General features: G+C 47.7%; 1 protein-coding gene across 1 annotated transcript in view; it reads right to left on the bottom strand.

Annotated features, from left to right (window-relative positions):
* Nucleotides 1-21367, bottom strand: part of SLIT3 (slit guidance ligand 3) — a 555128-nt gene that overhangs the window by 182996 nt on the left and 350765 nt on the right. The window contains exon 5 of the mRNA XM_033096396.1: nt 5428-5499. Within this exon, the coding sequence (XP_032952287.1) occupies nt 5428-5499 (72 nt within the window). The remainder of the gene's footprint in view (nt 1-5427; nt 5500-21367) is intronic.

The following is a 21367-nucleotide window of genomic DNA, read 5'->3' on the forward strand; positions in this document are numbered from 1 at the left end:
AAGGTCCTGAGGCAGGAAGGAGCTTGGGGTGTTCACGGAATGCAGTGGAGCATGGGAAACACAAGCTGAGCGAGAGGGGACCCGACCACGGAGAGCCTTGCAGGACATGACCAGGAGTGCGAACTCTGCTCCAGGTGCAGGGACAGCATGAACAGCTGCCGAGATGAGCAGGCAGACGCGCTGCCAAAGGAATGGGTGCTCCGCGTCCCTACCATCCCCCCTCACCCTCACGCCCGGCAGAGACAGCCTCTCATTAATCTCAGGAAGCGGGAGGGCAGACTTGGGCAGCGCAGCCACTCAGACTGACTAGAGAACACAAAGGAGACGGCCCAGCTTTGTTTTGAAACTGTCAATTCCAAATTCTGCGAGCTGGCAGAGACAAGGGTTATTGATTTTCCCTTCTGGAATGCATGTCCTACAGAGTCCTCGCAAATAGGAACCGAAAAACAGAGGAAAACATGACTGCTGAGAAAGACAGGGCAAGGGGACGTTTTTTTTAAAAAAAAAAACAATCTATACTGGTTTTTGTCTTTTTCTTATTACGCTTTGTTGGATTGTGGCTTGTCATCTCTCGTTTCCTATCTCTATGTCGTTTTGATTTCTCTCTCTCTCTCTCTCTGCTTTTGCCCAGTACCTACAAAATGTTTGCATACAGTAGGCATGTAATGCTGGTGCATCAAACGTTGGTCTACTCACAGGTCAGTCTCTCCGAGTGTCTCTTCCTGCAGATCAAATTGTCCATCTCATTGCCTCTTTACCTAGAGCACCTCTCTCTCCCCCTTACAGACAGGCAGCAGAGTGGGACCAGCCCACGAAACCGGCTTTTAGTAATTGCATAGAGAGGTGTCCCCAGCTAAGTACTGTCTCTTTCTTCCCTGGAGAAGCAGGAAGCAATTAGGGGCTTCCTTCCACAGCCTGGCGCTCTGGGCACCAAGTCCCTTCAGCACCAGTGCTCCATCGGGGCTCCCCACCCCCACACGGTTCCAACACCGCCGGCCTGCCTCCTTTCTCTCAGCTCTGATAAAAGCTGCTCGCTCACCTGCTTGCCTGCTCCACCCACCAGTGGCCTCCTTAGTTACTTTTCATTCTTTCTGCTCCTTCGTGGCTGAATGGGGAGGAACCTGTGTAGACACACGTGTCTATGAATAGATGGTTGGGTGTGTGACTGAGGGCAGGCTAGGTGGGGAGGCCGTGGCCTAATTGTGTCTGTTGACTTTTACCAAATGACACACGCCAATCGAAACTTAGTGTCGGCATCTGCAAAGTGGGGATAACACAGACTCTTCCTTCTTGAGGGGAATGTCAGGAGAAGCAAAGACAATGTCAAAATTACAAAATTATTTTTAAAAAATAGACCAGCCTTGATTTTCTCCTCTTCCTGAAGCGTATGGTCCTACGGATAGGCCCAACTGTAGCCAGGTCACAGCCTGATAGTCCAATAATTCACCTTCTACTCCTATTTGGCTTAAGTAATAGTAGAATAATGTTATATTCCCAGGCTCATACAAGGTGATGGACGGGACTCGGGGTCTGGGAGGTGGTTCTCAGACTGAGGACAGGAATACACATTCCTGAGATTTAAAATTCACTACTCATCACTCACAAGAGAGGCAATCTCCATGCGGGTAATTGAAGTGTGGGAGGAGGAGTGTTTTCCCTAACAGGCTTTACACAAACTTAATTTCTGCGAAGCATCTCCTACTTCACGTGTACTGACGCAGATTTAAATGTACAACTTCAATTACCGCTTCTACTCAGATGTTTCCCTTCCCCTTCTTGAACTTGCTCCTCAGCTCTGGGCCTTGTAGCTCCAATTACCAGCACCACCTTTTCTCTTAAGGCTAAAGGTTATTGAGTGAAACTCCCTCTTATTAAAAACATGGAAGCTGACATGTTTTTAATAAGCCGTCACCCACAGACCAAAGTCATTTTACAAGCAGGGACAGGAAGGCATGTCAGAATGACGTTTCTGAACATAGAAGATGCTCCACCCACATTGTCCGTGAAAGATTTGACATCGCTTCACATCCAATTCATGTTCTTCAGGCCTGGTTCTTCCTCCTGACCTTTCAATCTCTGTGGAGTGGAAGCTCCAAGAAGGCAGAGCTCACAGATCGACATATCTTACTTCCTATGGTTTCCCCCAGAACTGGCCTTTCATGGGCTCAGAAAATATTTCGATGGCTACATGGATGAATGACTATGAGAACTTGCCATCATTCTCTGTATTGTTGGAGTTTGGAACTCATCATTTTCCACTTCTTTTTCCCTGGCTTCCAAGAACTCATTGTTTTTCATTAGTTGGCCCCCAACGGTCCTTTCACTTCCCGCTGCTCTCTCCCAAGTCCAAGCCCTCGTCCCTCATATTGAACCACACCCCCATGTTCCACCCCCATCTTTCCTTTTGCCCCTCATCCTGTCCCAGTTCCGCTTCCAGAATGAATGCTTTCCTCATGACCTTGCCCAGATCAGAAGCCACCCACATTCTTAGAACCTATCTCAAGTCCATACTCCCTGCGGGTGAGGCTCGCCGCCACCTGGCCTCCATCTCTTCTCCTTCTGCCTCATACACCCCCGACCCTCACTTCCACGAGGTGACTCTGTGTCCCTTGAAACACGTCGCACACAGGGTTGCCGCCACACTTGGCACACACGATTTGCCTTCTTTACTCTGTGAATTCCAGTGATCACTCAGGCTCAGCTACAGTCTTTACAACTGTAACAACAACAAAGGAATACAGCACAATGGTAACAGTAGCTAGAACTTTCTAAATACCTCCCATGTGCCAAGCATAGTACTGGTCTTCATTCGCGTTATTCATTCTGTTAACCTTCACAAAAACCCCAGGAGGTTAAGGACAGTTCCTATCCTCATCTTATAGTGGAGGGAATCTAGCTCAGAAGCATCAAGTGAACTTCGTACGGCCCCAGACTCGGTACCCAGCACAGCTGGAAATCAGACATACATCTATCAGATGCCACAGCCAGGACGCTAACCTTCAGGCGACACTGCCTAAAGCTACTTTTCTTCTCTGAGCTCGGACAGCCCTTTCCCATACAGAGCCACACATGTGCCAATTATCATGTGGACTGCTAAATCACGAAACGCTCTCTTGTATGCACACGTTTCTCTGGTCCCCAGTTTTACTGGAAGCCCCCTGAGAATAGGAATTATACTTTTGTACCTTCTAGGTTCTGGCCAACAACAAATGTGTGCCGACGGCACTGATTAGAGGTGCAAAGCAGTCGATCCATCTTTAGTTTTGCTGGCTAATGCACCCATTCAGCAGTGAGTTTACTCCCCTCCACTCTGCCCCCAGGACCACATGCTGACACTGGGTATAAACCCAAGAGAAGACCCTTAAGTGATACACATCTGTGTGGCCTGGAGGAGGAGAGCCTGACAGGAGTTTCTGAGACTCAGAAGCCTGTGTTTGTAGAATGTTGACTCTTTTAGCTCCTGAGGCCTTTACAAGGTTAAGGGTATTATGGGAAAACAACAACAATAATCTCCGAACCCTCCAGCAACTACTGAGGACCATGGTAAGATGGAATCACTTTCCTGAGAATCAAAACTGCAGTTGGTAATTACAGTTCTTCTTCTACATCATCACTACATACACAGACATACATATGTATATATATATACACACACAGACATATTTTGTTGTTAACTGGCCCATGGAAAATGAAAGCCGTAACATCTGACAGATACACCACTTCCCATATGTAAAAGGCTAAGCTGGGGCTCAATCATCAAGAAGCTGGTTGGCCCTGTTTCGCCACTGCCCTTCTCTGGGCCTCAGTTTTCTCACGGCTGACTGTGGGGTTTTACAGGCTCTCTAGGGTCCCCTCTGGCCTTGCCTTCGTTTCTGGGAAGCTACTGAATACAAACATCTTAGTTTTGGTTTACAGGCACAATCTTGAGTCACTTTCTCTGAGGCTTCGTCCGCTCCAGCAGCCCTGTCCTCTCCTCTCCTTTCCAGGGCAAACCCTTCCAGATGAAGCCGTGGGCCGCCTTCCATCTGGGAGCCCCTTACAAAGTCCTCCCTGCCCCCTTCCCTGCACCCGAGATGCCTCTGCCCTCTTGTGTGCTTTGCTTGTTTAACACCGAAAGCTTTCCGACAAGTTCTCAGCACCAGGGGATGCAGATAACCTCTGTCTGGAAGCCATCATCAGCTTCCCAGTGTACTCCAAGAAAAAGTGACAGCTAAAATAGTTTTAAAAAGCCTCCTTCAAGACTTCTCAAGTTGAAGGTGAGCCCACGGAGGAGGCCAGTGGGCAGAAACGCCTGCTCACACAAACCAGAACTTCTGTGCCCCTCTCTAAACACATGTTCTGAACACATCGACACAGTGATGTGGGTAGAAAATTCAGAAGGCGTGCTTCTCCTCAGGAGCCACTAACAAGCACGCAGCACAGAGGAGGCCAGGTAGGAAACGACCCAGGTTGTCCGGCAAGTTCAAAAATGCAGTGATGGGACAGTCCTGCATCGAAGGCAGCAATGGGCACAGGGATTGGCACGTGATCAAGTTACGCAGAACTGCGCGTGTGCATGCGTGCACACAAACATGCACGCACGCGTGCGCACACGCATACATACATGCACCCATGTGCACACACACATGCAAGTGCACACACACGCACGTACAGACGCATACACACGTGCACACCAATGAGTGCTCGTAAAACTGTGAAATCTAAAGAATAAAGTCAGTAAATTACACCAACATCAGTTTCCTTGCTTTGATGTTAGACTACAGTTTATAAGATGTCACCATTGGGGGGAAAAAACTGAGTACATGGACCTGTCTACCATTTTTTGAAACTTCCTGTGACTCAATAGGCATTTAAAAAAAAAAAAAATCCGAGCCCCTCGTGCAGTGGATCTGCCTAAGTCCCCATGATCTTGGGACACAAGTCCCAGGGCTCTCTCACGAGATTCTAATAACAAGTGACATCTTCACCACCGTGATCTTCATCATCTTCTTTATCATCACCAAGTCTCCCACGAACTGAACATTTGCTATGCCCGATACAGGAAGGATTTACAGTATTTTCTCATTTGCATCCACACCCCCCCAGCCTACATCCCAGTTTTAGGGACAATAATGACACTGGGAGAAGCAGAGCTGAGCAGCAGACCTACTGCGGGGCCAGGCTCTGACCCAGGTCTGAGACGCGAAGGCGCCTACTTGGGGGTGAAAAACCGGAGAACAGGACCGTGTGGCGCTGCTGTGCGTTGGACGTGTGTTCCCTGGGAGCCACGTAAGCACATCCCTCAGTCTGTCTCAAAGGTGCCTGGCTCAGGCAGTGCGACGGTGACACGGCCTCCCTGCCCCGTCCCTCGTCCCTCGTCCCTCACCCCTCACCCCTGCTCCGGCCAGAGAGCCACATCTGCAGCAAAGCAACAGAAACATGACTTACAGGTTCTTCACGTCGGCGATGCCGCGGAAAGCCTTCCTCGGGATGCCCAGGATCTGGTTCTCGCTCAGATCTCTAAACAAGGAGAGAAGAGGCACACTGCATTAGCCGCTGAGGCCGGCTTTATCTGCATCTCATTATGATAACAAAACCCCATGGAGGCTGTTTGGGGGACTGTTTAGTCTCAGGCCCCAGGCTGCTACAGCCTGCACATTGTTCCGCCAGAGATGGCCTTTGCTGAAATGGTTACAGGGCCAGCAGCTCGCCTCCAGGGCGGGCTCTGTGGGTGGTCTCACACCTCCAGGCCACGAGCCAGGACTGGCCTCTTTGTTGCACAGACAGTACCCAAGTCTCTGTTTTGCCACCTCCCGGAGACGACCCCTGGCCCCCTCCCCCACGGCATCCCTCCCCCTGCTGGGGCAATACCACCCCAACCCCACATCTCGGGGACTCTGCCTTTGTCCTCCGGGATTGGAATGAGAGCCTGGCCATCCTGATTTTCTGAGGGGGAACGACCATCTCTGCTTATTCTAGAGCCCCAGAGACCCCCCAGGGGGCCTCCTGGATCGTCTTAGTGACAAGCATGATGAATTCAAATTGCATTTCCACAAAACCATCCAAAATGGGGGTCCCCGCTGGCAGCGCTAACGTGTCGCTGAGTGAGGAGGAGGGTCAGGGACAAAGCCTCAGGGCTCAAAGCGGCTCAAACCCAAGTCCCGTGTCAGGGTCCTCTTTAAGAACACCCAAAGCCGCAGACTCCTTCCCGAAGACCACGCGGTCTTCTTTATTTTGTTTTCCACTTTTACTTATTTATTTCTTTATTCTACTAGACCAAACACATGTACTTGTTTTCATTCCTATCTCCAGCTGTTTGGGATCTCAGAGAGTAATCAATCATATATATCAATCATATACATGTATATACACACATATGTATATATATTTAGTTATACATGTATATATAATATATATGTAATATATATATATTACATATATATGTAATATATATATTATACATATATGTAATATATATTATGTATGTGTGTATATATATAATATATATATTATTTTGAAAACAACACAAAAACCTTCAGATATTATGGTAAAAAAATTACCTACCCAGACATAGCCCGTTACTAATTAGGAGTGACATACATAAATTTCACCAATATGATCTCATAGTATATAGTCTGCTACAACCTCTGTTTTCACTCATTACACTGAGAACATCTGCTCATGTCATTACCAGAACATCTATGCCAACGGTTTTAATGCCTGCATATCCTCCAACTGTATGGATGGCTAAAGGATCCCACAACGTTGGGTATTAATTAATCACTTTGCTATTTAAGGAAACACTAGGATGGATTTTCCTGCCCACACAATTTGGGGACACCTGTCCAGCTACTTCTGTGGTACAAAGTCCTATGAGGAGATCGTGCGGGGTCACAGGGTAAACACATCTTTCACTGCCGCGTTTTCCTGAAGTCCGAGTGTACCAATGGTCACTCCCACGCTGATTTCCACGGACACCTAATCAAACGCTATGGATTACTCCAAATATATTTGGAAAGAGAGGTCAGACCACCATCCTGCGCCAAAACCCGGGCCATCGAAATGAACATTTTGCAAGGGGGGCAGGAGGAAAAAGAGAAAGCAGCAGAGAGGTGCCCATTTTCCTGCTCTCACCTGAGAAGATGAGCCACCACACTCTGAGCGGCTGGCTGAAACTCGAGACCCTTGGGGACTGCCTGGGGACACTGTTAACAAGGCTTAGAGTTGGGGTGCAGAATGAATACTCGTGGCTTCTGGGGCTGAATCACAGGGTGCTCCCCATCCCAAGCCCAGTTTCCTCTGTCTGCAACTGATGTAAGGACATTTAGATGCATGAGGAGCCCCGTTGAGGCTCCCCCTGGCTGGACCTGATTCAATGAGCAGGGCTCCAGCCTGGAGTCCGGCGCTGAACAAAGCCCACGATGACAGCAGAGGTCAGGCAGTGTCACCAAGGCCACTTCTCTGCTCTCCATCAGCCTCCAGGAGAAGGGGGCCCATGTCCTGTCATCTGAGTAATGCAATTTCCACCAGGCATCTGGGCTGTACCCAAGGCTCCGGTAGCCACCTCGGGCCCAGACTTTTCTGCCAAGCGAAGGTTGGTCTCTGCCCATCACCCTACCCTCCCAGGCTTGGCTGCTAAATTTGGCCGCCCCGGCAAATAGCTCAGACCGTACTTCTTGGCAAATGGCTGATGATTAAAATCAGAGGCAGGGGGAGCAAACAGGAGAGAGGTTCAGAACTGTCAGCTCTAACTATGCCTGGAAGCCAGAGAAGGGGCACACACCCAGGAATGCATTAACCCTTTGAGTTTAAGGTGCCCCAACCACACTGAAGGAACAGTGACCGCACAAAGGTCCTGGTTTGCAATACGGTGGGACGGGGAGAGGAGAGCAATATTTAAGCAGAAAATTCTGGTCGAGCTGCTGGGAGGTCTCCCACAAAAGGGCGCACACAGGCAACATCCTGCACTTGGGTTTCTGTTCACTAGTTTCTTGCGGTAAATATCCCCAGTCCTGCTCCAAGTTTGGGGAGCCCAGTTTAAAGCCCAGCTTCCTTTCCACCTCCCTGCTGTGACTTCCCTCCTGCCACAACTGAGCAAACCAATAGATTGTAGGGAATTTATCTGTTCTCCATGACGATCCGCTTATAAATTTTATTAATTTTATTTTCCATTGAGGGTCTCTTCTCCAGCTAACAGTACCGCTGCCATCCATCTGTGGGATTGTATATTGATTTCATAAATACCTGTAGTGGGCTGACAGACTGACAGCTTTAACGGTGTTACTGCTGGGACCAGGAGGAGGGGCGGGGCTGCTGCTTCATTTTCTGTCCCTGTCCCTTTGCCATCAACTGGAGGGCCTCGGTGAGGGCTCCCAACAGTGAGTGCAGCTCAGCGAGGTGCTGGAGCACGGGGCTATTGTGAAGTACTGTCCTTGAGAAAGACAAGAGCTACCGTTTTTCAGCGGACACTTAACATAAAAATAACAAAATCTATCTGTAGTGCCCTGGAGTCTAGTTCAGGCCAATTGCTTGTTGTGGCTTGAGTGCCTCATCCTTCCTGAGGGAAAACGCTGGGAAGTGACCAGGAAAAGGGGACTTGGTTTTTTTTTTTTTTTTTTTTTTTTTAAACATCAGATGAAAGGTATAAGGTTGGAGTAGGGTGGGGGTATGCTGGGGTTTTCTGGGGAAATAAAGGAGAATGGCTGGTAGGAAAGGCTTTCTTGTTTGGGAAAGAGGGTTATGAATTTGGGCACCTTTTTAAATAATTAGGGCTCTCAAAGAAAGGGGAACTGCATTAGCTAAAGTGCATTTTCCTGCTTCCGGAAAATGATTAACTGACTGATTATTCCATCCAAAAACACAAGACCAAAGAGGACTTATTAAGGAGACAGTAAGTCAAATAGGAGTTGGCAAGAACCAATACATCTCCCTTCCAGCCACACCCCCCTTTTTAATTTACTAAAATGCTTTGGACACAGATTAACTTTCTTCGCAAATTTATTATTGCTTCATCTACCTTGAAATGGGAACTGCAGACACTTTGATAAATGGATTGAAAGGTTGTCTAGTTTCAGTGGAGCTTCTGAAATGCTTCCCGGGGCTCTCCCTGCAATGTCAGGCGCGCTTTGTTCTCCGAGCACCAGTGAATGACAGTCCCACCTTCACCCCCATCCCTGCCCACCCCATGTTTACCAGGCAAGGAGCAGGAAAACAGTCTCCTCTTTGCTCCACTGCAGACAATGTGCTCATCTTGGTCACATTCGTATTACCAGGAAGTCCTGTCTGTGTTAAATGACAGTTTGGGGGGCAGAGAGGGGATTTGCTCCTGGATATCAATCTTGAATTATTCTGAAGTTACAAAATAGGGCTTGGAAGCTCCCCCAACTTTGGGGAATTCTTGTTTCTGAAGTGGGTGGAGCTCATTATTAGCTGTATGTTCATGCAAACTACTGAAATGCTCTATGCCTCAGTTTCCCCGTCTTTGCAGTAGGACTATTAATTTTACGGACCTCAGAGGTTAATTGTGAGGGTGAAATGAGTTGATATATGTGTGTATTTTGCACAGCACTTGGAACCCTGTAGACATTCAACGAATGGCTGCATTTATTTTTTGGACTTCCCCCCCATTAAGCCCTGGATTTACATTGCTGAAAACGTCCTTTATCATTACCCTCAGGACATATACCTACAACTTTGCAAAAAATAAAACTCATGAATGTTGCTAATATTCTTTGGATAAAATCTGAGGGAGGGATTGAAGAGTCCCTCACCTATCATCTAGAGAGGAATAGCCATATTTGATTCTGGATCCTTTTGGATGAAACAGGAGAGGTTGTTCAGGGTCTGTCTTAGGTTGGGCTCTCTCAGAAGCAAACACTTAGTCGAGTGATGGGTTCACAAAGTGCTCTTGGAAGAGGCAGTAAGGGATGGAGGAAGCAGGATGGAGAAGGGGAATGAAGGACAATTCGGTCCCGTCCTGGCCTTAGCCCAGTAACCTGGGAGCTCTGTCTCTCACCAGCAGGTCTGGGCGTTTGCAGCCCTGCATCCGACAGTCCTTGGCTGGAGAGAACAGAAAGGCAAACTCCCCTGGCTCTGCCCGCTCTCCACATGGCTGGACGAGGTGAGTCCAGGAACCCAAGGACAGATTGCTGAGGCGGTCCCCAGCCATGACCTTCAGCAGCATAGTCCAAAGAAGCAGGAGATGGGGGCCCGTGTCAGTAACCCACGGGGATTCAACCCCAAGTATTCATAAGAAGGCTTCAAGGACAGTTCTGAATCAGGAAGTGATCAGAAGGTTAAAAAAAACAAAAACAAAAACAAAAAAAACACTCATGAAAGATGACATAATCCAAGACCGAAGATCAAGAGGCCACAGGTGGAAGTTAAGTGACCAAAGAAAACTGAACAACCCAGTCTGGAACCTTCTTTCACTACATCCCCAAAGCCCCTCACTGAGACCGATCAGGTGCCTTTTCAGTAACATTAAAAACAAACAAACAAAAAATCCATCAACTCTTGATTAGCCAAACTAAACGAGGGAATGATCTAAAAGCACTTATATTTCACACCATGACTGGATTTGGGATTAGGGCAGTGGATTACCATTCTGATTCTCTTTGGCCTGAGTATATATTAAAATTACTTTCTCAGTCATTGCCTCGTAGGAGGAAACCAGCCCATTGGTGCAAGAGGTATCAATCAAAAGTCATTTAGGGATTTTTGAATTTCTGGTGGACAATCCATAAATCTACAATGTCCTGTATTCTCAATACTACCCTCCTAAACAAAAGCTGAACCCTGCCCCCCCCACTCCGACTCCTAATGTATAGTAACGGTGACACAGCACTCTGCTCCAGAAAACAAGGAGAAAGATGTTATTTCGCTTATTTTATCCAGCAGGAAGGACAGGAAAAATTGTTCTCTGGGGATTTTACAATGTGGACTTCAGGGAGGATTTAGCTTAAAAGGCAAATCTCTTTTGCAGGCAATTTATCTTAATAAGCAAGATTGTATGTTTGCAGTTGGGTCACTGTCAAAACCAAATGTGCCCGAGCATATGTCCCAGCTGAGAAGCCCCAGTGCCTCCAGCAGGCTGTCTGGCCAATGGCATCCTTTGTCCGGGGAGAGTACAGGGAATGACTGAATCATTTCCTGAAAGAACTGCCACCTGTCTTGGGGATCCAGAGAATCAAAGTATCAATGGCGGACACAAAAAACCATACCAATTATCCCCACTGCTCTAGTTGGGTTTCTGAATATTTCACAGCAGCAGGAGTTTACATTGCTTCTTCCCTTGATGTTCCAAGTTACTGAGTGAAAGATATCAATAAGAGCCCCTTCTGTTCTGCCTTCTCTGACAAGCTCATTCGAAAAATCCTAATCATACCACTCAGACATTTAACATGGGCGGATTACATGTCACCTCAGAGATTTATTTCATTCACATAGTAGGCGCTCAATTGAAAAACTGAACTGAGCACCTACTATGTGCTACACCATGTCACATGTTGAAATACACCAGTGAACAGAACCAAGTTTCTGTCCTCCTGGAGCTTGCATTCTCATTGACCCCAGATACAAAGGAACAGACACCTAGACATTTAGGAAGGTAAGATAAACCCCTAGATACCTCAAAACATCAGAGCCGCAGAGTTTTCTCCCTTTTCATCAAGAAGAACGTCTGTAGCGCGACTCACCCCTCAGACTGTTCCTAACCACCAAGGACTATAACTCACACAAGCTTTGCTTGAGGCCCCAAATTCTTTTTAGTTTTCTAAGGGAAACAAAAAGGGAAAGATGCCGATCTCAGTCATCGTTCCATCAAGTACTTTGGCTTTCAAAGTGGACAGGTTGATAAACATCAGGACAGTTCGATGTCATTATAAAGAGTTGGCGTGGCACCGGGCAGCTGTTCCCACTGTGGGACTCACAGACTACCTGGCCAGAATTTACTGATAGGGCTTTGAAAAAAATGTGTGTCCCTGTTTTTCTGTTTTTAACTGAGATGTGAATATGGTATTATGGATTATTGTTTCTTTCATTTATGTCTTTACCTTTGAGTGATACACACTGAAATAGTTAAGGATGAAATGATGACTGACACAGCACCGGGGGCAGCAGGTAGCTGTACAGAGGAAACAAGACTGGCTGTGAGTTGGTACTTCCTGGAGCTGACTGATGGGTACCAGGGGCGCTCATTTATAATCTGTTCTTTCCTTACGCATGTGTGAAAGTTTCCACAATAAAACATTTAAATGCAGATTCCTGGGACCCACCCCAGACCCAGTGACTCAGAAACCCCGGAGAAGGTTTCTGGAGACTAAATTTTGAACAAGTTTGAGAACATGAGTAGAATGATTAGTGTATGGGATTAGGTACCAAGTTCATGTCCCAGCTGTGCTACGTAACAGGCCAGGTGTCTTTAGGAACATCAACTCAATTCTCTGAGCCTCCACTTGAACGTCCGTGAAATTAGGATAAGCATTGCAGATAATGGACAAGCAAGTGCTTTCTATACTCGAATGCAATGCACCAATGCAAACCACGCGCTTCCTTTTATTAGCATGAAGTTAACAAATTTAGCATCCCACTACCTTGAGTGTCTCATCTGATTTAAGGAAAAATCTTGGATCCAAGACGCAGCGGCCTCCTGTGTCTCAGTGTGAGCCTGCTGGTGTTGGGCCAAACGCCTAAGGGATGGAGAGACTCACTGGAGGTGGCTGAGGGGTAAAGAACGAAAACAAATGGTCTGTATGTTAGGAAGCCAGTCAGGGGCCCAGTCCGGAGGCTCCCCTAGAAGGGGTAAGAGTCCACAGGTGATGACACCTTTCCTTGGGATCTCAGAGGCACGGCAGGAGGAGAGCACACACTTTGCCCCTGGGCTCTCCCAAAGCAGAGGGCAGACTCTGGCTGCCTGGGATTAGGACGTCCCTGGTGACACCTCACAGACGGGTAACTTCCTGCAGGTTTCCAGAAGGGCTCCAACCACGGGGGGAGGTCACTGGAGGGCAGGCAGTGGGCCGGACTGAGCGGCGGCCAGCAGCGCTTCCAGGGCTGTGAGTACGCGTGGTGGCCTGCTGTCCAAGGACAGCGGTGCCAATCGCCTCTGAGGCACTGAGGCCTGCGAGCTGCTACAAGGGCTGCGGATGCAGCCAGGGTGCTCTGTGCTCAGTCACCAACGTGGGTGCCCGTTTTGCCTCTTTATGGGCAGATGTTCTAGAGATCACTGACTCAAACGCGTTAGGATTACCCAGGGAAAAGTAAATGGGTAAAGCAGGCTGAATGTCGACACTAAAAGTCATGAGCGGGGAGCTGGGCGGATGCAGGGCCCATCTAAATGAATTTCCCCCAAATGGTCAACGAATGACCCTTTGTGCCAACAGAACAGTTCAGCCCGGGGCTGAGAGGTGCAGGGGCCAATCCTCCTCGGCGGGGGAGCTGCTCATTCTAGGACAGCGCTGTCCCAGGGAACACGACATACCACGCGGTTATAATCGGTTCACTAGCTGCACTAAAAACAGTAGAAAGACAGAGTTAAAGTGAATTCTAACAAAGTATTTTACTTAACCCCAATATATCCAAAATATTATCACTTCAATATGTAATCAATACAAAAAATTATGAGTAAGATCCGTGACATCCTTTTTTTCTAACAAGTCTGTGGGTTCCTGTGTGGATTTCACGTACATCTCAGTTCAGACCAGCCACATTTCAAGTGTTCAGTAACCACATACGGCTCGTGCCTAGTGTAGTGGACAGTGCAGTTCTATGATAAGGCCAGAAGCTGGGTGCTACAGCTATGTGCCCACTTACGGGTGAGAGAGAGAGAGGGAGAGGGGGAGAGGGGGAGAGGGAGGGAGAGAGGGAAAGAGAGAGGGAGAGAGGGAGAGAGAGACAGGGAGGGAGGGAGAGGGAGGGAAGGAGAGAGAGAGAGAGAGAGAGAGAGAGAGAGAGAGAGAGAGAGAGAGAGAGAGAGAGAGAGAGAGAGAAAGAGATTGGAACCGATCTCAAGGATCCCAATATGGGACTCCTTCAGGGTTTAGGTATCAAATAGGGAATGTGAAGGGGAGCCCATCAAGATAGAAACCTCTGGATTAAGGGAAGCAAGCCATGGTTTGAACTATTCTAGTCACTCAGCCATCCTTCCTATGAGCAGAGAATGACTTTTAAGTCATAGGATTTAATTTGAATCTTTCTGAACGAACACCCTTCCAGGGCGGGCAGGGTTAACAGAGGCTTCCAGTCTAAACAGAAGCTTTCTTTATTTAATCATCACATGCCACTCCAACGAAGGCTCTTTGTGTTCAGGAAACAGCATTATGACTGAGGGATCACCTCCAGCAAATGGCAGTGAGGCTGGGCTTCTCAACAGCTCACGGATCTCTGGGATTATCACATTTCAGCAACGAGGCCGTCCTACCAGGCTGACCTGGGGCGCGCTCACTAGTATCAGCCCGACTGCGCCTTCTGCTCTGGTCCAGACTTCCCTGTTTAGCTAAGTGGTCCAGGAAACACCACCAGGATTCCAGCTACAGGCAGCTGACTCAAGTCCATGCATCTGTCACCACGTTCCCTTCGGGGGCACAACTGAGACTTTGGTGTCCTTATATCCCATGCAGGAATCTGATGCTGGAAATCATCTGCTCATAAGGATCTAATTTTGTAACTGAGATAGCCCCCTGCCAAGTTTTAGGGCCAATGAGATGTTTTGGTTTAATTTATCAGTCTTGGTTATGGGGGTGGGGAGGTCCACCTAGTTCAAAAGGATGGAGACCAGTGTTTTCTTTCCTTTTTTTTTTTTCCCTGTTGGAAGCTATGTGTCTGCCCAATGGAGTTTGGGAAAGGGAGCCTATTTCTGTGCAATCCATCCTCCTCCCAGGCTCACACACTGTTCCCAACCCCTCCCTCCCCGCCATCCCACTCCCTTGGCAGCCCTCTGAGGCTTTCATCCCTAATTTGATTGTCGTAGCCGACACTGTCAATCTGAAATCCAGTAGCATGTCTAATGCTGGCTGGACAGGGGGACTGCAGGGGGAGGAGAAGGAGGCAAATTCATCCTGAGAAGTAGCTTTACGTAAATCGATGCTCTCTGGCCGAAAGCTGGAGCCAAGCATTTGCTGATTAATTGGAGAAGCGCCCTTGTTCCCGTGACTTGATGGCCCAAATTGAGTCCTCCCTTCTCCACAAAGACATCTCCATGCCAAAAAGCTTTTGCAATTAGGAGATGAAACCTCGGGAGCCAGCGGGAGGTGGTGGGGGTTGGGGGGGACTTTTATGGAATTGTTCTGAAGTGCAGTGTGTGCTTGGCGTGCTTCGTGATTAATTGCTGCCCTGGCCACCCTCATTTGCCTCCCAGATGGTGGCCTGATAGCCTAGGTTCTGAGGCATAATATCCCATAGGTGAAGACCTGCTTGTGCCATAATCAGCAAAAACTAAGGGGATGGACGGAGAGCGTGCTTTCTAACTTGCTTTTCTGGTGGATTCTAAGTTTGTATTTGCAGTTGCCGCTTGGGCCCACTTCTGTTGGCACCAGGAAGGAGGGAGTGAGTCTGTGATTGAATCAGTGTCTTTCCCTTGTCCCTCATACCTTTTCTGAGAAAGAAAACTCAAGCAAAATGGCAGATCATCCAGCAACATGGTCCTTTAACTTAGGAACTGTCCCAGGGCACTGTCAAAGCTGACTTTACCAAAAAGGTAAATGTGAATTAGGGTCCTGGGCACAGGGAAAAGTGAGTTTGGATCTGGGGAGAACGCTTGTTTGCTAACCTACGTGCTGACTGAAGGTCGAGCTTATAAGGGGACATGGCCTTTTCCACTGGCAACCTTATTACATTATTAGTTTCGTATGGTCAGAGATTTTTGCTGAGCACAAGGCCTGACACACAGCTTTAAAAATATGTGTTGAATGGATTAAAAAAATAAAAAGCAAAAATGATTTCATGCCTATTCCTGGTTCATGGATGATCGAGAATAAATCTCAAGCTATGGGGATTTTCTTTTTCCCCAGTTCATTTTGTCCCTTCAGATTAGAAAGAGGCTCTTGTCCTATTCCTCCACCCTTCTTTCTCCGTCTCCCTGGTGGCGTGTCATGCTCGAGAACTAGTGACACTAGAATAGGCTTTGGTTGGAAGGAGTCTCAGATAAGGTCTCCAACTGGGAAAAGATTAGTGAGCTAAACTGAAGCATGGGAGTGAGCACTTACATTGGGAAGGTTGGCTGAGCAGAACTCAGGATAGAGTTGAAACCTGACCTGAGAGGATACAAGAGATTTAGAAAGTGAATTCGATCCAGAAAAGGGCCACGTGTGCCCGACAGTGTTTCACCACCAGTAACAACTCCCCCTCTCCCCATTTCTGAATCCTGAAACTCACTGAGAGTAGGATAATATAGATCCTGAAAGTCCGGGTACAGAAAGAGACACTTTTAGCATTTAGCTCCAGGAGCTGTTAGAAGAGGGTGATTGGCAGTGAGAAAGTTTTGATTATCTTTGTGATAATCTGCTCTGCGATCAGTTTCCTCCCTGCCAAACTGTCTAGAAAATCTGAAAACCCTCACAGAGCCTGAGGATTAGCAGAAGTCAAAATGGGGTAGGAGAGGAGGAGGAGGTGGGAAGAAGAGGGGCAGTCCGGAGGGCTGAGGGACCGTAGTTTGGGAGCAATTGAAGCCACTTCCTAATTCCCAGCTTAACTATTCAACTTGATCATGAAGACAGATTTCTTTGAACACTCCTCTGGATGCCCCGTGTGTGCCTGTCCCTATTGAACAACTGCTCCCTTCTCCACTAGAGGGGTTACTCTCCTGTGGTCCACTCTGTTTCACTGAAGAAAGGTCAGCACGGCGAGGGTGGGTAGGGAGGGATTATGCCTTGCTTGGAATTTGCAAGGCAGAGCTGTAGCTCAAGGAAATATGGCTTGCACATGCCTGTTCCTTCCTGTAACTTCTTTTTAGAACCCCATTAAATAAGTGAAACCTCACTGGTGAAGGTGAGATGTTATCCTGGGGCCATCCGCCGATAAAATCGATATGGCTTCAGAAAGGCTCAAAATTATCTTTTACTGAAGCAGGAAAGCAATTCAGCAAGAGCTCAGCACCCTGCGCTGCAAGGCTAGCTTCTTGAAGCGAGTGTTGCAGTATATAGCACCTTAAGCCATTAAGCTATGTTAATACTACAGCTGACATTTCTCATCATGACCCCCTGCACTATTTATTGCATTCAAAGCAATTGCAGTTACTGCTAATATCTCACACCTGTGGATGTCCTGGTCCTGACCAAAGGAGAATAGATGCTATTCTCTTGCTTATTTACGTAAAAAAAAGAGTTACACCGAGATTGAAGTTAACACTAACATTTAATCCCAGATCTGCTTCTGGCTGTTTAGCTTCAAAGGCACTAGACAAGGGATCTGAGTGCTAGGAGAACCTGGTGAACTGTAAAGGTGAAATTAATTAGTGACAAATGTGAGGCTGCTGCCACTAGTCTTATGCCAAATACAATAAACTCCTGTCCCAGGGAAAGAGGAAAGGACCTCCATAGGAGGAGGTGGGGGGCAGAGAGAAGGGATAAAGGGAGACTTCTTCTGGAACACCTCCCTTCCTTCTCTGAGACTTTTCCTGGTAACTCGACTCCTTTCCTTTCATACCTGACCCCAGAAGTCCTGCACCTGGGCTAGACCCCAGGAGGCAGTCAGGCCAAGTATTGAAAGCATCACTCAGGAGCCTGGGAGAAGCCGGTGTGAACTCCACGTTGGCCTCTTGTTAGCTGTGTGGCTTTGTATGAGTAGATACCCTGTCTACCCCTCAGTTTCCTCATCTGTAACATGGGTACAAGGAAAATACTTATGGAATTACGATGAAATGACTAATGAATTTAGAGCTCTTTGTATGTTACCTGGCTTTAGCACTTTAAAAGTACTAATTATTACGAGTACTTGAATCTGTTCAAGTCTGCATTCAAACACTCTGAGCAGAAGACAAGAAAATCCCTTAAACTCCTTGGCCCAGAGAATAGTGCGCAGAAACTCAAAAACTGTAAAGCAGCAACTGCAGGTCAAGTTCAATACCGAAGAAAGCAATAATTGGGTTCCCCTCAGCTTTCTGTGCCTCAGTGCTTCACTGGGTCCTGCACGGGGACTCAACCTCATGGAATCTCCCAGGCTCTCCCTACAATGAAGAGGGTGTGACGGCCGAAGTGGGGCACAGGTGACAGCCACATGGCTCTCTGTAGCCCCCTCGGAAGCTGGCTGCAAATGAGGGACTGTGCAGCAACCGCTGAGCGGAGGAGTCGGCAGGAGACTTTGCAAGGAGAGAGAGGATGGAGGAGGACAGCCCGAGGCAGCTGGTGGGACAGCTGAGAGGAGGGCTCCGAGGTCACAGCCCGGGCAGGGGGAGGTGGAAAGTGGCCTCAACCCAAACACGGGTTCTGGGCGGAGAGCAGAATGTTGACCCAGCCACCTGGGCACAGAGTCAGGACAAGTCACAGCATCCTCCACCTTCCGAAGGAGGCTGGGGACCTGGGTGAGCTCCCAAGGGGTCCAGAGGCAGGCAGGAAACATCCCTGAGGGGAAAGGCTGAGATAAATCAAGGGAGAAAGGCAAGTTGAATTGGCAACCAACGAAAACTCCCTGGCTGTCCTCACGACACTGTAAAGACTGTGGGGGCTGACATTGCAATGAATGGTCATCATTAATAGGGTGACTACAACGTACCCACAAAGTTAGGTGCTATGGGTCAAAGCTAAGAAAATGAGAAGGCACGGTTTGTGGGAGAGGACAAAGGGGACAGCAGGCATGATGTCACCTCTTAGGAAATGAACTTCCCCTCTGCAGATGGACCCAGCTGCTAAGGCAAGATGCAGGGGGTCTCTGTCCTCTTTCCTATCCCCACACCCAGTGGAGGAGGCTTCTCCAGGAGTGAGGGGATTGGACCAGAAAGACATCCTCTCAGGGCCAGTGTGGAGGGGCTGAGTCTGTGTACAAGCTGCTTCTTTAAAGTCAGCTTTCAATGAGCAGGGGAACTGAAGTGAAGAGGGATAGAGAGGGAGGGAGAGATAGATAGATGGATGGATGGATGGATGGATGGATGGATGGATGGATGGATAGATGGATGGATGCTAGCTAGAAAGATGTGATGAGAGAGACAGGAGGACAGAGACAGAGAGGGAAAGGTAGAGAAAGAGAGTGAGAGAGGGAAAGACAGACAGGCAGAGAGACAAAGACCAAGAGCGAGAAACAAAGAGAAACAGAAAACTAGAGAAAACAAAAGAGAAAGTCACAGAGAAACACACATACACAGAGAGGATGATTTCACAGAAGCGACTGTGAAAGGCAGAGACACACAGATAAAGAGAGAGGCACAGACGTGAGACAAAGAGAAACAGGGTGAAGACTGGCTCACACACACAGAAGAGATTCACAGAAAAAGACCGAGAGAACGAGAGACAGAGGAAAGCAAGAGGGAAAGGATCAGGCAGAAGCCAGCAGGAATTTGCGAGCCTAGTAGAAGTTCCTTTCCAAAAGATGCTAGCTTTGGGGCTTTCCCAGGATGAGGGGACCAAGAACCAGTGTGTGTGTGTGTGTGGGGGGGGGGCGGTGTCTTGCTCACATCTGACTTAAAGGCTGCTCTGGGGACAAAGAAACGTCATCCTCTCTGTCCGGATCCTGCACTGAGCTCCGGCTTCGGTCCCCCAGCCCAGCCTTGTCTGCCAAGAGAAGCCCCCAGCAGGAGGGGAGTCGCTCAGACCAGGGGAGGTCAGGCGGGACCTCTAAGCTCCCATCTCAAGAGGATCCCATCCTTCCTGTCTCCCTCTGCGGCGGAAGCCAGAGAGGAGCGAGCGGTTTTGGCACAGAGTACTTGTGGTGGTTTCAAACTTTTTTACATTACGAAGCGAGTTTTTAAAAGCACCATAAAATTTCAAGCCACATACTTCATGTTCAAATGGCAGAATACATCGATCCATGCCCACCGTCTAGTATCTTAAGTTTACCCGGAGGACCATTTTATTTAATTAACTCGGTGCTTTATTAATATAAATATTCTCCTATTGATCACAAGAGGGTCTGACAGGCACTCAAGCTGGGTATACATCACCTTCTATCCAAGCAGTGCCACTCAGAGGAGTAGCTGGCTCGGAATCAAGGAGAGTGGCACGAAGTGGTCCCCTGGGACATTAGGCACAGATGAATCTATAGCATTTTTATGGAGGGAGTCTTTTTTTTTAAGATCCAGCTCCTTGCTTCTCTGAAAGCAGAAAAGCATATGGAAATGAGATATGAAAATGGTCTTGGCTTACACGTATCAATTAAGCATGTCAATACCTTAATTAAATCGCTCAACTTAATGAGATTTATACCAATGAATATGTTTTATAGTTATAATAGCTTTTTTGGCCACTGTTCAAAATGTCAAATAAATTGTGAAAAGGGGATTAAAAAAAGACATAATTGACGTCCTGAACTGAAGCCAGCTTTTTTCTTCCTTCCTTTCGTTCCCCTTTATTCATGTGGTTTTGGAGAATATATATAAAGTAATGGACCCCATAATGGATTGGCTTTTCAAGGGTCTTTTTTATTCTTCAGTTCTAATCCTTCTTATCAACTTTTCTAAGCCTCACACCATTGAACCTGCAAATGCCCTGCCTTCACTTTCTTTGGGTCCTTTGGAGCTTGCTTTTTAATAATCTTCAACTGGAGTTCCCTGGTGCCCCCCCAGAGAGGGAAATGGACACCCTCTGCCCTGACAAACAAAACCCCAAACAAAACAGGGCAGAAGGTTAAAAGGTATTATTCCTGAGAAAGCTATTACCATCACATCAAAACATCTGGGTAGAAGGATTCCTAATCTCTTATGTAAAAGCCAGGTTTAAAAGCCGATTTTCTCTAACGGAACCATGTGGCCAAGAAGTCAAGATCCTTGCTTCTTTCTTCTTATACTCTTTCTCCCTCTGAGCTTTTCTACATCAATTTATTTATGTATAGAACTACAGTCTATATTTTCCTAGGGATGGAAAACAGAAGAACTTCTAGACATGTACAAAGACAGAAGGTGAGGATGAAATCGTACACCTGTTGTGGGAGCCTCCCAGTAGGTCAGACAGAAGGAGCAGACTGTGAGTATTGCTACGGAAGTTCAGAGTTACTATCGAAATCTGCGATTGCAAAAAAAGAAAACGAGAAGAACCAGAAAGGATTTGGGGACTCTCATCTGAGATACACAAGTGTATTCTGAGTCTTGGTTAAATACCCCAGTCCTGATACCTCAGCCAGCCCACTGGGTGGCATGCTGCCCTAAAGCAGGGTGACAGGCAGGAGGAGGTGGGTGCCCCGTGGACTCCTGTGCACCCTGATTCCTCTAAGGATCTGGCATGCGAGGGCTGTACCTGTGGCTGCTCAG

The sequence above is a fragment of the Rhinolophus ferrumequinum genome, chromosome 24 (assembly GCF_004115265.2).
Source record: "Rhinolophus ferrumequinum isolate MPI-CBG mRhiFer1 chromosome 24, mRhiFer1_v1.p, whole genome shotgun sequence".
Lineage (NCBI taxonomy): Eukaryota > Metazoa > Chordata > Mammalia > Chiroptera > Rhinolophidae > Rhinolophus > Rhinolophus ferrumequinum.